This window comes from Lactuca serriola, chromosome 2 (genome assembly GCF_051521515.1).
Source record: "Lactuca serriola cultivar US96UC23 chromosome 2, Lser_US96UC23_V15, whole genome shotgun sequence".
In the NCBI taxonomy this organism is placed as follows: Eukaryota; Viridiplantae; Streptophyta; class Magnoliopsida; order Asterales; family Asteraceae; genus Lactuca; species Lactuca serriola.
The window spans coordinates 181,647,960-181,662,533 of NC_136409.1; the positions used below are offsets into that span (position 1 = coordinate 181,647,960).

The 14,574-nt window shown below is 39.1% G+C and overlaps 1 protein-coding gene across 1 annotated transcript; it reads right to left on the minus strand.

Moving 5' to 3' along the window:
* Positions 1-2,512: 2,512 nt before the first annotated feature.
* On the minus strand, positions 2,513-11,466 carry LOC145087609 (uncharacterized). Its single transcript, XM_079025603.1, has 15 exons — positions 11,310-11,466; positions 11,043-11,197; positions 10,815-10,933; positions 10,638-10,683; positions 10,486-10,558; positions 10,340-10,397; positions 10,121-10,216; positions 9,605-9,722; positions 9,271-9,537; positions 8,903-9,004; positions 8,454-8,811; positions 7,529-8,378; positions 7,222-7,441; positions 7,013-7,132; positions 2,513-6,925 (listed from the first exon to the last, which is right to left on the minus strand). The coding sequence occupies exons 2-15, from the start codon at positions 11,130-11,132 to the stop codon at positions 3,263-3,265; spliced, it is 6,180 nt and encodes a 2,059-aa protein (XP_078881729.1). The 5' UTR covers positions 11,133-11,197; positions 11,310-11,466; the 3' UTR covers positions 2,513-3,262.
* Between the last annotated feature and the right edge of the window lie 3,108 nt (positions 11,467-14,574).

A 14,574-nucleotide genomic window follows, 5' to 3' on the forward strand; every position in this document is an offset into this window, starting at 1 on the left:
TTAACTTTCGGGGGTCAGTTAGACTAAGTGTTGCATTGATATTGGTAGCTCAGGGAGCTAGTGGAGCAGGAGTTCAGAGAGTTGCCGGGCAGCAGCTAGAGGGGTTATCAGCAAGTTCAGCAAGTGAAGGTGAGTTTCCCTTTGTGTGAATGGGTCTAAGGCCACAATGCCGGCCCATGTAATTGTGAGTAGAAGACCCGGGGGTTAGCCCTAGGCATAATATGCTAGTATGATATTCAGGACGATGTCCAATGATAGCGGGCGGGTGCCCAAGGAATGGTTTATATGATAGTTTATACTTGTTGTCTGTATGATACTTATATGTGCCTGGTAGGGAGGTGAGTGTGGGCAAGGTCCTGTATCTCACCAATAGCAGAGTGTGGATGGTGTTCCACATCTCATTAGCAGCAGAGCAGGGGCGAGGCCTAAGTTAGGGGAAGAATGAGTGTGGGTTGGGCCGTGTCTCACTATCAGTGGAAGCGTGGACGGGGTTCCATGACTCATCAGTTGCAGGACATGGGTGAGGCCCAAGACAGGCGAGGCCTTTAAGACAGGATTCGGTAGTATATGTTTAGTTTATGTGTTGTGATATGTTTATGTGTTAGTATATGTTGGCGGGCGAGGCCCAGTCACAGGTGAGGCCTAAGTAAAACAGATATGTATCCGAGCGGGGCTCGAAGCCAGGTGAGGCCTGGAGCGGCGGGGCCGTTGTAGCGGGTGAGGCCCGAGAAAGGGGGCGAGGCCCAGAGTAGCGGGCGTGGCCTAATATGTGCAGTATGTGGTTATACATGGTATGGGGTAGGTTGGGGAACTCACTAAGCTTCGTGCTTACGATTTTCAGTTTTGGTTTCAGGTACTTCCGGTAGCGGAGGGAAGAGCTCGGGATGATCGCATGGCACACACCATAGATTAGTCAGCCTGGGAATGTTTTACTCTGATAATGAACATATGTTTTGGAAATTAATACTCTGATTATGTTTTGGATTGATGATTATGCCTTAAGTAATGCTTTATAAAAGAAATTTTTAGTCTTGAATTTAGCAATGTCACTAACTTGTATGTAACCCAAAAGGACATTGCTATTTATAGAAATATCATTAACTTGTTGTAACCATTGACATACTTTCAACAGTCTCCCACTTGCACACATGTCGCAAAAATTGTATAGTCGTATATTCCTTAAACCTAACAAGGTGTACGTCATCCAAAACTACAATTGTACTCATAACCTGTAGGTATGAGTCCTTAGGTAAGTGAAAAAATATTCCTTTGTTTTTCAAGATATTCATATGGACAAGATTGTGTTGAGTACAACAGACTGCAATATTGATTCATTATCAATTTAGTGTAAACACGACCATTAATTTGATGTCAACACTAAGATAATTGAGGGGGTCGATGATACCGCTTCTTTTGTTATGGTAGAGGGAACAAATAAACTTTAACTACATAGACATCACCCAGTCATCATGTCATACCCGAACATTCCCTATATAGATGTCAGTTACGAACAACTTTGGAGAACACCAAAACACAACAAACTACAAAACAAAAAAATATCATGCCTATCCATTTCCATTTGAAGAATCTAAGATATTGTCATCTTAAATTTACTCGTGACAATTTCCGTAAAGTAATCTCTAAGTACACATGAGTATTAGGTATGTCTCCGTGTACTATCGACTAATACCTCATGATAGTCTTAAATCACAACTTACTTTTAGAAGTATGACTAACTGTGGAGACTTTGAATAAATTAACATTCAGAAAGTCGAGTAAATATGTAAATCTAACACAATAACAAACTAATGAAAATGACTAGTACGAGCATATAATGACGTAGCTAGGATTTTGTTTTAGGGTGGACCAAATAATTTACAAAATATAAACGAGTAGCAAAATACTTCAAATGATAACAAACATATAGTCTAAATAGAAAAAGCTTAGTGATATCAATTACATAGTCTTATATTTTATACAAAACAAACTTATATGTAATACAATAATATATATAAATACAATAATACAAATTACTAATTCATAGCAAGAAATAATAACTTAATTCATTAGAAATCTACGATAAAAATATAAAATCAATGCAAACCTAAATTGGTAAAAAATAAGTTCACTAAAAAGTGTCTATGATAAAGTAAAAACAAATAATTAAGTATTGCGATAATAGAAAAAAAATAATATACTTATCTCATGGTAATGCTGATGAACAATAATGCTGATGAATAATGAACGAATACAAAATAGTGAGCAACAATTCAAAAAGTTAGCAATTCAAAAAGTGGCGGTTATCAAATCTTTGATCGTCAAAATCTAAGTCATATGAAGCGTAATTTTTTTACTTAAAAAAATATGTATAATATATAAAACTCAAATTTATGTGGGTTGGGTCAAGGCCCACATTTGCCTCCATATGACTACGTCATTACAAACATATATTAAGATCTCAACATAATAATCATCAAATCAGATAAAGATTTACAATATGTAAGTTCCTAAATCAAAATCAAATTACACTAAATACACAAACCAATTCATTTGCAAAGCTAACGTCTATCAACTTAGTATTAGAATCATGTTTGGTTTGTAACAATAGTCAAGTGAATGGAGTAGCAAATATCTCTTATGTGGTTACTCTACTAGCTTTAGTATGTAATGGTACTTTCTAAATATATGTTTTGTGCGCTTATGATCTTTGAGTTCTTTAGCTGAGGTGAATGCACCCTCATTGTCACCGAAGATCTCAGCAAGACCATCAATGTTAGGAACAACACCGAGATCTATGATGAACTTCTTTATCCACATGGCCTCCTTTGTAGCTTCATTAACTGCAATATACTCAGCCTTTGTCATCGAGATCCACTGGTATCTTGCTTGAAACCAAGAGTTTAATGGTTTTCTTTTGCCATGTCATGTATCAATTTGATTGTTCTTTTTTTTATCCGTCAAAATTCCACCTCATCAAAGGTCAAAAATGGCCTTTGTGAAAAAGAAATGAAAATTTATAATGGTGTTTAAAAAACATCATTTAGAAAGACAAAACAATAAAAATATGAAAAGTGTGTCGCAATTAATAACAGACTTAATATCAAACTCAAATACTCATATTTCAAATGGCGTATTTCCTTCAAAAAAAAATGAGACGCCTCTAGGAACTCTTTGCGCCATAGCAATCTAATAAAAAGACTTTAACCCCAAAAATTATTACCTAGTTGGCATGATGATGATATATACCTAGTTGAAGGGAAGGTTAGAAGTTAGTGATGGTATTTACAAACGGCACCAATCGTTTGTAGTCCCGTTTTCTCCCAAGCACACAATTATCAAGCACCCGCCCAAGAATCAACCGGGTATTCCGCAAACCCAACTCTTTACCCCCCGACTCCTCATTTGTTCCACCTCCACCTCCACCTCCACTGTGGGCCATGAATGATGACTCATCCATCCCCACTCCCACCCCACCAAGGCTACTTTCGTAATATGCCACCGGATCATTGATAGACCCGTAATTATGCAAAAGAGCTTCCAACACACTTAACGCCTCTGAACAACACAAACCACTTTCAAGAAGCTGTGAAACAAGTGCATATATTTGTGAGCTCTGAACAGCATCCATCGGAATATGCTGAAGAAACTCCTGCAATATTAATAAAACAACACGCTGATATTCAACAGGACCTTTCTCCAAAACACCAACCAAATGTCTCAAACCCAATGACAAATGCTTCCCTACCCATTTTTTACATAACAACGCTGAAACACACACAACTAGATCCTCTATACTTTTTATTCTCCCTTGAGAATACTCCGTGAAAACACACGCTAATTCATCTAAACATTTCGTCCGACACCATATTGCAAGATTCACCGAAACCAAACATGCGTTTTGGGGGGAAAAAGTGGACCCCACAACTGCTTCCGGGTTTAAATGTAAGCATAGCCACGGAAGCAAACCGATGATGTGCATCAAAAGTCTCGTCTCCGGGTCCCCGAATATGGAATCACAAGAGGGCACGGTTAACCGTGAGAGAACCTTGATCGAAACATCGTGACTCACGGTTGACATGAGTCCTTTGAGTACAAGAGGCTGTACGCCTTCAAAAACCGGGATTCTCTGAAACTCAAAGTCAAAGTCAATGTCAACCACACTGTGGTCAAACTCGTCCCGTGGCATGCTTGAAAGAAGAACATTTTCTGTTGTTCTATCCGAAAATACTAAATGGTCAATCACACGCAGGAATAGCTCAAGCACCTGACAATAAACATGAACAAAATCCGTATGCATCATCGCGACACACCCCCAGAAAAGATGGGGGTATAGAATTACCTTCTCGGGCTCCACATTTTCCACCATTACTTGTAAAGTCAACAGAATTTCCATAACAAAACCCAAAACTTCAGGTACTGGGTTTTGTAAGCATCGATGAAGGCATCTGAGAAGAAGGATGCACGCATCATGGTTGACCTGGGGTCGTAGGGCCCGGTAGATTTGGTGGGACCTACACGAGAGATGTCTAGACGTGCACTCCATTGCCCATTTGAGTGCCTCAGTTCCCCATGTCTCACGAAGATCACCTTGAAAAAAGATAGCTTCCACCATGCTTTGCACAAGTGCAGACAATAGCTTTGTACTTTGGAGGTTGATTTCGGTGACTGTGGGGTCCTCGTTTTCCCACATCATGTTCCCGCGTTTTGATTGGACGTATTTAATCAGACTCGCGACTTGTTGCCGGTTTTCCCCGTCATTATTTTCAACAGTGTAAAGCTCCAGATGTCTCCCACCGAGTGAATATAGCAAATTAACGAGTAACCGTTGACAGTGTTTTAGAACAATGTCTTCTGAACTGTCCATGGAGACAAATGTCACGTGAAAAAGTAAAGGTAAATGCTCCCTGAAATCTTCGTCGTTTTCATAAGCAATTTCTGCAAGTAGGATCAGAGCTATATCTGCATGGGTTAAGGAATGTTGCTGCTGATGACCCTGTAAAGCTGTATGAAGCTCTTTAGCACTAACACCGAGTATTCCACTAAAAGCATGCAGACCATCTACTTCGGAATTCGAATTCGGTGTCTCGATCAGGTAATCCCCACTATCTCGAGAGGCATGTCGGCTTCGTGAATTCCGGACTCCCATTAGCGGTGACATCAACGGAATCAGCTGGCTAGACCTTCCGGAAGTTACCGGAGCAAGGTTTATCCTTGTTAGTTGACCATCAACAGATCCTCGAACCTGTAATGGTGACAAATGAGGCGGCGGGTTTAGGTTATCAACAACAGAGGCAGTACTCTGCATCAGAACTGGTGTTGGACCCTGAGAAAATTCCAAAATGAAATTTCCCAAATCGCCCTTGTTAGATGTTGGTCTGATGGGTTCTAAACTATCTTCAAGCATTCTTTGGGCTAATTGGTAAACCAAGTGATCGATTGTACCTTGTGGAGAAATTCTAGCTAGATATAAGCTTACTCTTTTAGCAACTGAAAAATACGTAGCAAACGCACCGCTTATTTCCGTTGATGCATTCGAATCACAATCTTCGATTCCTTTAGTGATTAAAAAATCAAGAACCGGGCGGATGTTACGCGTCTTACTCGCAATAGTTCTCCAAAGCTTCTCGATTTCATTGGGAAAATGATCACCGTGTCGCCACGTCACATAATAAAGACTTTTCAATAATCTTTTACTCCACCCTGAATTTTGAAGTTTCCAAAAATCAAGATTTTCAATCCAAGGAGCCATGCATGTTAAAACTTGGTGTTGCGCGATTATATCAACTGCGTCTAGTTGTCTCTGCATGATTTCCTCACAAAGAAGCTGACTCAGCTCGGGGCGATCTTTGGCAAGCTTGCAAGATAATTTGTACTGAAACTGTTGGTAGGAATCCGGAAGGTTCCCAACTACTGCAGCTTGATAGCAGCTTCCGGAACTTTCAATCTTATCTTCTTCAGCCCATTCGCGGATGTATAAAGTTTCAAGCATTTGTAAGGCGTCATCACGAACCTGTCTAGATGGGTCCACCACTTTATAAAGAATCAAACTCAAGAGTCGTTGGATTTCACATTTAGGCATTTCTTGACGCATGTAGACTTCAGCCAATACACTGAAGTATCCATCTGCTACACCCGCATCAGAATAATAGCACTGATCAATGCAAGCAGGAAAAAGGTCTAAATTTGTAAGAATAAGATTCTTCAAAGCTATTTTAGCAAGGGAAACACGAAGGTGGCCAGATCTGGTTTTATCACGTCCAGTAGCTCCGCCTCCTCCTGTGTGTTTATTACCATAAAATGGAGCTCTTGGATCAGTGGGCGAATAACCAAAAGTAGCCCTGGGTGCAGAGTCAATGAAGAGACTATTAATCCAATATATAATCCTTCCACTCATTTTTCTCGCATTATCAAAATCAAAACAAGGGCCATATAACAATGAAGCCATGGCATTCATGGAAGCCCATTGCACTGCTTCAACCTGTTCAGAAAGTTCTCTGTCAAACGAGACTCGGTCAACCGAATCTTTTGACCGCGTGTATCGACTAGACTTGTATCGTTCAACTTCACGCCGATAATCACTTAACCCGTCCTGAGTCAATGCACTACCTGAGTCATCACACCATGAGAGAAAAAGATCGAATAATCGCTTTCTGATTTTCCGATCAAATTTTTCTGATTTTGAGTCCACAAATTCAGGAGCCAATGGGATTAGTACACATGCAAGTGTGTAACGAAGAGTTTGCATTTCATGAAAATTCTCAAGAGGTCCTGTTGTGATTAATCTTGTTGTTTCATCGATATACTTCAAATAATGAAGACGGAAAACCGGCTTACGCGATAGCATCCCAGGCCATATGTTCTCAGCTACACTTCTGTATACATTTGCAATGTGGATTCGGAGTTCTTCACGTCGAGGTTTTTGACTCTGTGTCAAAAGAATATAAGATATTACTATTTAATTATGTATGAATTATGATGTGAGCATATAAGTTTATATGGAAGGATAAAATACCTTCCATTTTGGTTTTCCTTCTGTTTCTGAAGAAATTTCATCCATATAAGATGCCAGCTCGCTGAACATTACTTCACACACTTCTAGATGTGAATGACCAAGAGCCATACTGGAAGCATGCTGTCAAGACTACGTTACTTTTACTGCATCATGTGTAGAGTTTTTCTTTTATTTTTTATAAATACACAAAGTTAATGGATAATACTTACAACATATGCTTCAGAACCAGATTTTAGTGAGGGAATGATGAGTCGGAATAGTTCTCGTGTTGATGATGTGCCAGCTCCTTCCCTTCCAGGTGGACAAGAACAAGCAAACACAGCATACAACAGCCATTGATCTACTTTGTTGTCTGCATCTTGTAACTGATGAGCCTTTCCCCCCAATTCAGCAGGTGTCACAAGTGCAAGTCTTTTAATAATCTCTACCCTGAGAATATATATATAAGTATCAGTTAACCATTCAGTAAAAAGCAGAATACAGTTAAAAAAAAAAAAAGTTCAAAGTTGTGATTACTTTGCTTCCTGAATGGAACGTGAACAGAGAAGTGCACCATATTTGACAAGCTCACTAAGACAACGAGACCATCTGTACTTATCAGGGCTTTCAAAAAGCATAGCTTCAAGTGTCGCATCAGGAGGTGCCACGTCAGATTCTCGTCTCAGATCAAACGGACGGCTGGAATCCCAGTAACAGCTTTGAACAATCTCATCCCCATTTTCCTCAAACACATCGATCATTAGTATAGGCTCAATGAGATCCGACTTTTCACATAACAGAAAGCTTTGTATATCATTTCGTAAAGCACGCACACATCGCAACAACTCCAATGCTGTATGTCTAATATGAGTATCAGCAGAAGTAAGAAAGATAAGACCAACTGCTTCAATCTCTGAAGCATGGAAATCATCATGTTCAACATTATCATCAGAAAGAGAAGCTCTCCATAAACGCAACAGTTCTAGAAGGCGGCTTATTGATGTTTGAATGAGAAGAGGGAACTCGTCTGGAAGGCGTAAGATGAGATTCACCATACCTCTCATAACTGCAAACCGACGTTCAGGTAGGAATCTCACAATTCTATTCAGTGCTTGTATTGCTTCCTCACGAATACCAGGATCAATGCTGAGACTATGTTGGGGTATTATCTCAGTCATTCTATCACTTCTACCAACATCTTTAATCAGGTATGGTATGCACTTTAAAACTGACCGAAAAAGATACCCTTGTGACTTCTCCTTTGTGATAGCATCTATAGTTGTCTTTGAAGAGGTGAGAAGCGCCAGATTGTAAGCTCTATGGCATGATCTCAATATAGACTCGATTGCAATCTTTACTTTTGGAACGTAGTGACCCAAGTCCTGAGCTGTCATAATCATAATAGACCAAAGTCAAAAAGGAAAGATTTGAAAATCAGACAACAAAAAGATTAATCAATCACCATGAAGGGTTTCCAAGCCGATATGTTCGCTTGTGGGGGCCACTGAAATGCCAAGTAAAGAACGAAGACCAATGACCTTCGCCTCACTTGGACTATCTTGCTTAAGCATTTCGAGTATCACATGATTGATACAAAAATCAAGGTGATGTTCCCCTATAGTAACACAGAGTTCAACAAGTTTATCATGGTGGACATCTTGAGTAAGCATCCCTCTTTTAAGAGCTGTTAGAAGTTGTGCAGTCACACTGTCCAGGTAGTCCCATACCCGGTTTGATTGTTGGGACTCCCCATGAACACTCAGATAAAATTTTGTAACACAGTGTATACAATCCAGAGCCATAAACCGGTTGTTCTTATCCTGGAAAATAAATTAATATATACTGTGTCATCTGAGACAAGAATATAATGTTATAAACTATAAAGATTATAACGTGTGCATGTAAAGTTACCTTTAGATGTTTGTACAGTTGCTCAGTATGAACAGTAAAGTTACCGAGAAAAACAAGAGGATCACCAAGACAAAGAAGCAGAGTCACCAAAGGGTAAGCAGCCTAACACAAACAACAAAGAAAGTAGAAGGACAATCAAGCCAAAAGAAGAGAATAAAACAAAGGGCAAATTGCGGGGAATAGCAACATACTTTACTCTTTTACCAATATAGGCAATGTACTTTATCTTTTACAAATAATAGCAACTTGCTTTCATTTCTTTACTAATAATAGCATTGTGCTTTGTTTTGTAACCCATAATAGCAACATTGATATACTTCGCTTGAAACAAATTAAGCTATGAGGATTTGAATTCAGCATTTACTTACAGGTATATGCTTGCTCTGTTTGTCTGCCCAATGAATGATTTGTATCCTTACACGTGCAACAGCTTCATACCATGCAGGAAGTGCACGTTGCATGCCAGGTGGAGGCCAGTGAGCTTTACCACCATCTGCAAGTGGGCCCAAAATGCTTGACAACATATTGCAAAGCGCATGGTGAAGTTCACTTTTTCGTTTGCTGGGAGCACGACTCAGTGGATTGGCTTTTGCCAGAAATGATGCTGATGCGTTGATACCACCCTCCATCTTCACCTTAAATATTTATTTATCACATAAATCATATAATATTTTAAGAAAATAAAAAATGTGTCATGTATACCCCGAGCTTTAGATGTCGCATCCCATTAATGATGCTGAGGGTTTCAGTTCGGGCCCCACTAGTATCGATACGACGGGTGTTGAGTTCCATGAAAAAGTGTCCAGTTACAGATGTGAACCTATTCGGGAGATGTGAAGCATAAACCAAGACATTTATTAGCCTAACTGTTGATAATTACATTTGATTAATATACAGATAAAATCACATTGCAGTGGCTTTTGGTTTTTTGTAAATCTACAACTAGATGAACAGATAACAGAAGCTACCTACCATTCACCAAAGAACCAGTAGGATTTAGGGAAAATAAATAATAAGATATATGGAATTCTCAAACTTTACAAATTGCACTCGTTTATTAAGTCTTTCAAGAAAGAAAAAAATCAATGATAAGCTCGAGAAACAAAACATGCATTGCTTTCTTCTAAAATGCACTTCGGTCTTAGGCATCAATACACGCATAGTAAGAAAAAAAAAAAAAAAAAAAAAAAAAAAAAACTGACCGAATTTACAAATCACCTGGTCTGTGATAGAGCACCCACAAGCTGTGCAACTAGGTCTAGAAGGAGCCCCCTCAAATCAGCCAACGAAGGATATTCAACCTGACTTACAACCCTGTAATCAGCAAATTTATCAAATAAACACAACACCACATGACTTAATTCCAATTATGCCACTTGAAATCAATGAGCACATCAACTAGATATCTTCAAGTTTCTGAAGACAACTTGCCCTTACCTGTCAGCATTGATCAACCAATCAAATACAAAATGCTCAAGCCCACTCCATAGTTTTTCTGCAATTACAATAAGCATATCCTGTTTTAGAACAGAATGACTTAACTTACAAGGATTAAGGATAGACTAATGGTGGAACAGCCAAACCTGTAAGTCCATCAGGTGGACAACACTGCACAAAGCGAATACAAGCTGAACAAAAAATGCACTCCACTGCAAGCTGATCCGATCAAAGCATCATTATAACTACACTTTCACAAACAAGGAGATGCACACAAGATATATCAAGTCATTTGAACCTTTTTCTGAAATGCAGATGTATCATTTGCACCTTTTGGGGATTCACTACAAAAGAAATCAGAACATATTCATAATTCCAGTGATACAATGGACTGATGAAGCTCTATATACATCATTGTACATCTCTTTAATAAATTAGCTGCCTAAAATCTGAATATTAAAAGGAAAAAACTCACCTGTCTCTCCAGCGAAGAAGCGCTTCAAGAAGAGGTATAGGCATGTGTCGAGCCACCAAAGCTAAGGAATCCAACACTTGTTCATAAGCTGGATCCGATGGCCGAAGATAGCGTCCATCCTGTATTTCCCCCACATAATTTGAAGAAATAAGAAATTTATTGGAAGATCAACTAAAACAAACTTTTGATTATAAGCAACAGCATGCAGAGTGACTGAACCATTCTTACATGTGCTTGTGTTGTTTCAATCCTACGTCTAGCAAGTGGAAGGAAGCGTTGTAGCAGGGCATCCACGATAAGCTTAGCGGCGCTCCCCATTTCCAGTCTAAGTAAACTTCCAACTCAACATTTTCGCTTCGCAACCAAACCTGTGAATTGTGATCCTTCAAATCACCGGTGTCACTTACGGTCAAAACTACAGTGATTCATCAAACTACTAGAGGTCTCGATTTATAGTTCACCGTATATACAAATTGTAAATAAAATGTGGCGTACCTTAAGAAACCTGAAGGCAAAAACCAAAGCCCTGTCGTCGTCGTCAACAGCGAACAGTTTTCAAAATTGCTCCTGTCCATGTCCATCCGGGAAAAATAGTGTAACATTAAACAATAATTTCTCCATAATTGGAGTTCCTCCGCCATTGATGACGAAAGCAAAGCTTCGGCATGTAATTCGTTCGTCATTGCAAATTCTGCTTAAATCCCCAAAATGCCCTTAAGCAATTGTTGACACTACACGAATAAAATTAAGCACCTCAAATGTAAAAAACAAACACGATGTTGTGTTTGTATTCAAAATCCGACACGAAATTTACACGATTTATCATCTGTTTGTCAGTTGTGTTTTCTTGTTATATATGTTTAAATGTTAATTAAATATATTAATTGTTTTTTTATGTTATCTTTGTCGTGTCGTGTTTCTCATTTTTTAATTGGTTTGTTTTCGTGTTAGTTCAAAAAAACACGGCAACGTATTGCCTCGTGTTCATGTTACATAAAACATTGTCGTGTCGTGTCGTATCAGACGAAAACACGACACGATTGCGCGATTTACCACTCCTAGGTATGCTCGTGGTTGACGAGGTATGCTCGTGCTGAAATCCCCAAAATGCCCCTAAGTCGTCATAGGTGAAAATGTCAATGTAGTTGGTTCAACTATTATCATTTATCCAATTTGATCATTATTTTATTTTATTGCAATAGAATATTTTTTTTTTGCAATAGATCACTTAAACTATAAAAATGACTTGTTCCAAAACCAAACAAAGTGATTATATCATTTAAACATCAGATTAAAAATCATAAATAGTCAATGCAAAAAACTCTAGGATATGTTGTACAGTCACGTCAGGCCCTTCCCTTTCGTACCGAAAGTACCTGAAACCATAAACATAAAAACGTAAGCACAAAGTTTAGTGAGTTCCCCAAAATACCACATGTCATACATAACATCGAGCCTAACCCGCATATTGGGCCCAACTCACAATAATGAGTCTAGTCCTTCCTAATCAATGGGCTCATCCCAACATACAAATGGGCCTAGCCCGACATATAATGGGCTTAGCCCAACATACAATGGCCCATCCCACTCATGCAAATAGGTTCAGCTCCACATGCATGCTAATGGGCCCAGTCCAACATACAGTGCAAGAGTCACAAAGACAGCTAGCATTCTATATAACACATTTTAGTGGGTCGGCATTGGTGTCTTCGACCCATAGGCATAGTGAAGAGACTCACCTAACTCACGTATCAGCTAAACCACAGCTCAAGGCCTCGCAACCACTGCTATAGCACTAACATACAAGGACCAACCTTAGTCTACACACTAAATCTGTGATCTTGACCAAAAGTCAACCCATGTCAAAAGTCAACGGTTAGTGTTTACTTTAGTCAACCTCCACGTCGTGGCCCCCATATAATGATACATTCGGGTATTTCTTAGTCACCACGTCGTGGGCGCTAGGTCTCGAATAACTTAACGGATTAAATTGTTTTCATCAATTCCAAGAGCTCCAAAGCTCAGATATGGTCCATTTTATGGTCTAGATGGATAAAATTTTCAATTTTATCCATTAAGACACCCAAGGTGATCAAAATCTCAAACCCTACGTCCAAATAAAGCTAAGTACAACAATGTCTTAACCATTAAGCTCTTAATCCAAAATTTTCTTAACCCAACCACTCTATAAGAGTTTCTAATACCTGATCTAGCAAAAAGATGGAAACTTTATATACATGCATGTCCAATACATGTCTAGAATCCATTTTCAGTCAAAATGAGCTAAAAATGACCAAAAACCCATGCAAGATCAAGAACCCCAACCAAAGTCGATATCTACAATATATGTTGCTCAAGGGACTTAAGAGAGTCATAAAGTTGCCAACTTTATGTGTTCCTTCGATTCAAACTTGCTTAGACATGAAGAACATAAGACAATATCTTAGATCTAACCACTTCAATAAAGTTTGAGCCTTTGGCACTTACAAAAGTCCAAAAGCAATGTGAGAGGTTGAAGATGTTATTTCCTTGCAAGATCCACCACTAGAGCACCTTCTTCTCTTCTTCTCCAAGCCAAAAATTTCTCCAAAAGGCCACAAATCACCAAGGGAATTAGAGCTAGGGTTTTTTCTGAGGTAAAAGCAAGAGGGGAAATATGGGTCCTCGGTATATTGGATCGTTCCGTGTGATCGCCAGGGTAGGCAGGGTGGCCTACCGGTCGGATTTGTCGAGTGAGCTCACTCAGATCCACAACACTTTCCATGTTTCACAGTTGTGGAAGTACATGTTGGATGATGAGGCAGTGGTTCCTTTTGATGATATTTAGGTCGATGAGTGCCTGAATTATATTGGGAGGCCGGTAGAGATAGTGGAGAGAAAGATGAAGGTCTTACGCAACAAGGAGATACCTTTGATAAAGGTTTAGTGGCAACATAGGAGAGGCTCTGAGTGGACCTGGGAGCCGGAGTCGGAGATGCGGGAGCATTATCTTGATTTATTTGCAACATCAGACTTCGAGGACGAAGTCTAGTTCAAGTGGGGGAGAATTGCAACATCCCGATGATTAGGTAATTTCAATTTTAACCCTATATATGAAGGAATATTGCATTTTGACCCTTGTGCTTGAGAAAGATTGCAATAATGACCCATAGTGGAATTTTAGTGATTTTGGCCAAAGAGTTAGTACGTTGGGCGTACTGGGTGGACCCTAGTATGTTGGGCATACGTGATAAATCCCAACCCTAATTTTTAGGGTTTGGTCCATATATAATCATCATTATCACCTCATTTCTCGTTCCATCTTCAGCCTCCACCTAAGAAAACGTCCCTCTATCTAACCCTAGCTAGCTTATTTTTCGAACTTTTTTATGTTGTCGTGTTTGGTAAGCCAAAAAGTAGCTTATAAGCTAGCTTTTTGAAAAAATCTACTTAGACTAGCTTTTTAGGAGCTTTTTTAAAATTTTCCAAATATACCCCTTAATTAATTATAGAAACACATACTCTTACATGTCCTTTTATGTAATTTTATATATTTCAGCTAGTTTTACCAAACGTTATTCTTTTATCAGCTAGCTTTTCGGCTATCAGGTAGCTTTTTATTTAACAACTAGTTTTTTAGCTAGTACGCCAAACATAGCCTTAGTGGTATTTTGGCCTTGGATATGCATTTAGACATAACAAGTCGAAGTATTAAGCTCTTAATATCGAAAGTGTGACTTCGGTGCGTATGTCGTGCGCACCTCTGCGTACGCCGAGCGTA

Excerpts from the sequence above, each read along its gene's own strand:
- LOC145087609 (XM_079025603.1), bottom strand. The coding sequence starts at position 11,132 with ATGGGGAGCGCCGCTAAGCTTATCGTGGATGCCCTGCTACAACGCTTC. Across the intron at positions 10,217-10,339 it reads TGGTTGATCAATGCTGACAG|GGTTGTAAGTCAGGTTGAAT; the intron begins GTAAGGGCAAGT and ends TGCTGATTACAG. Across the intron at positions 9,538-9,604 it reads TGCGACATCTAAAGCTCGGG|GTGAAGATGGAGGGTGGTAT; the intron begins GTATACATGACA and ends TAAATATTTAAG.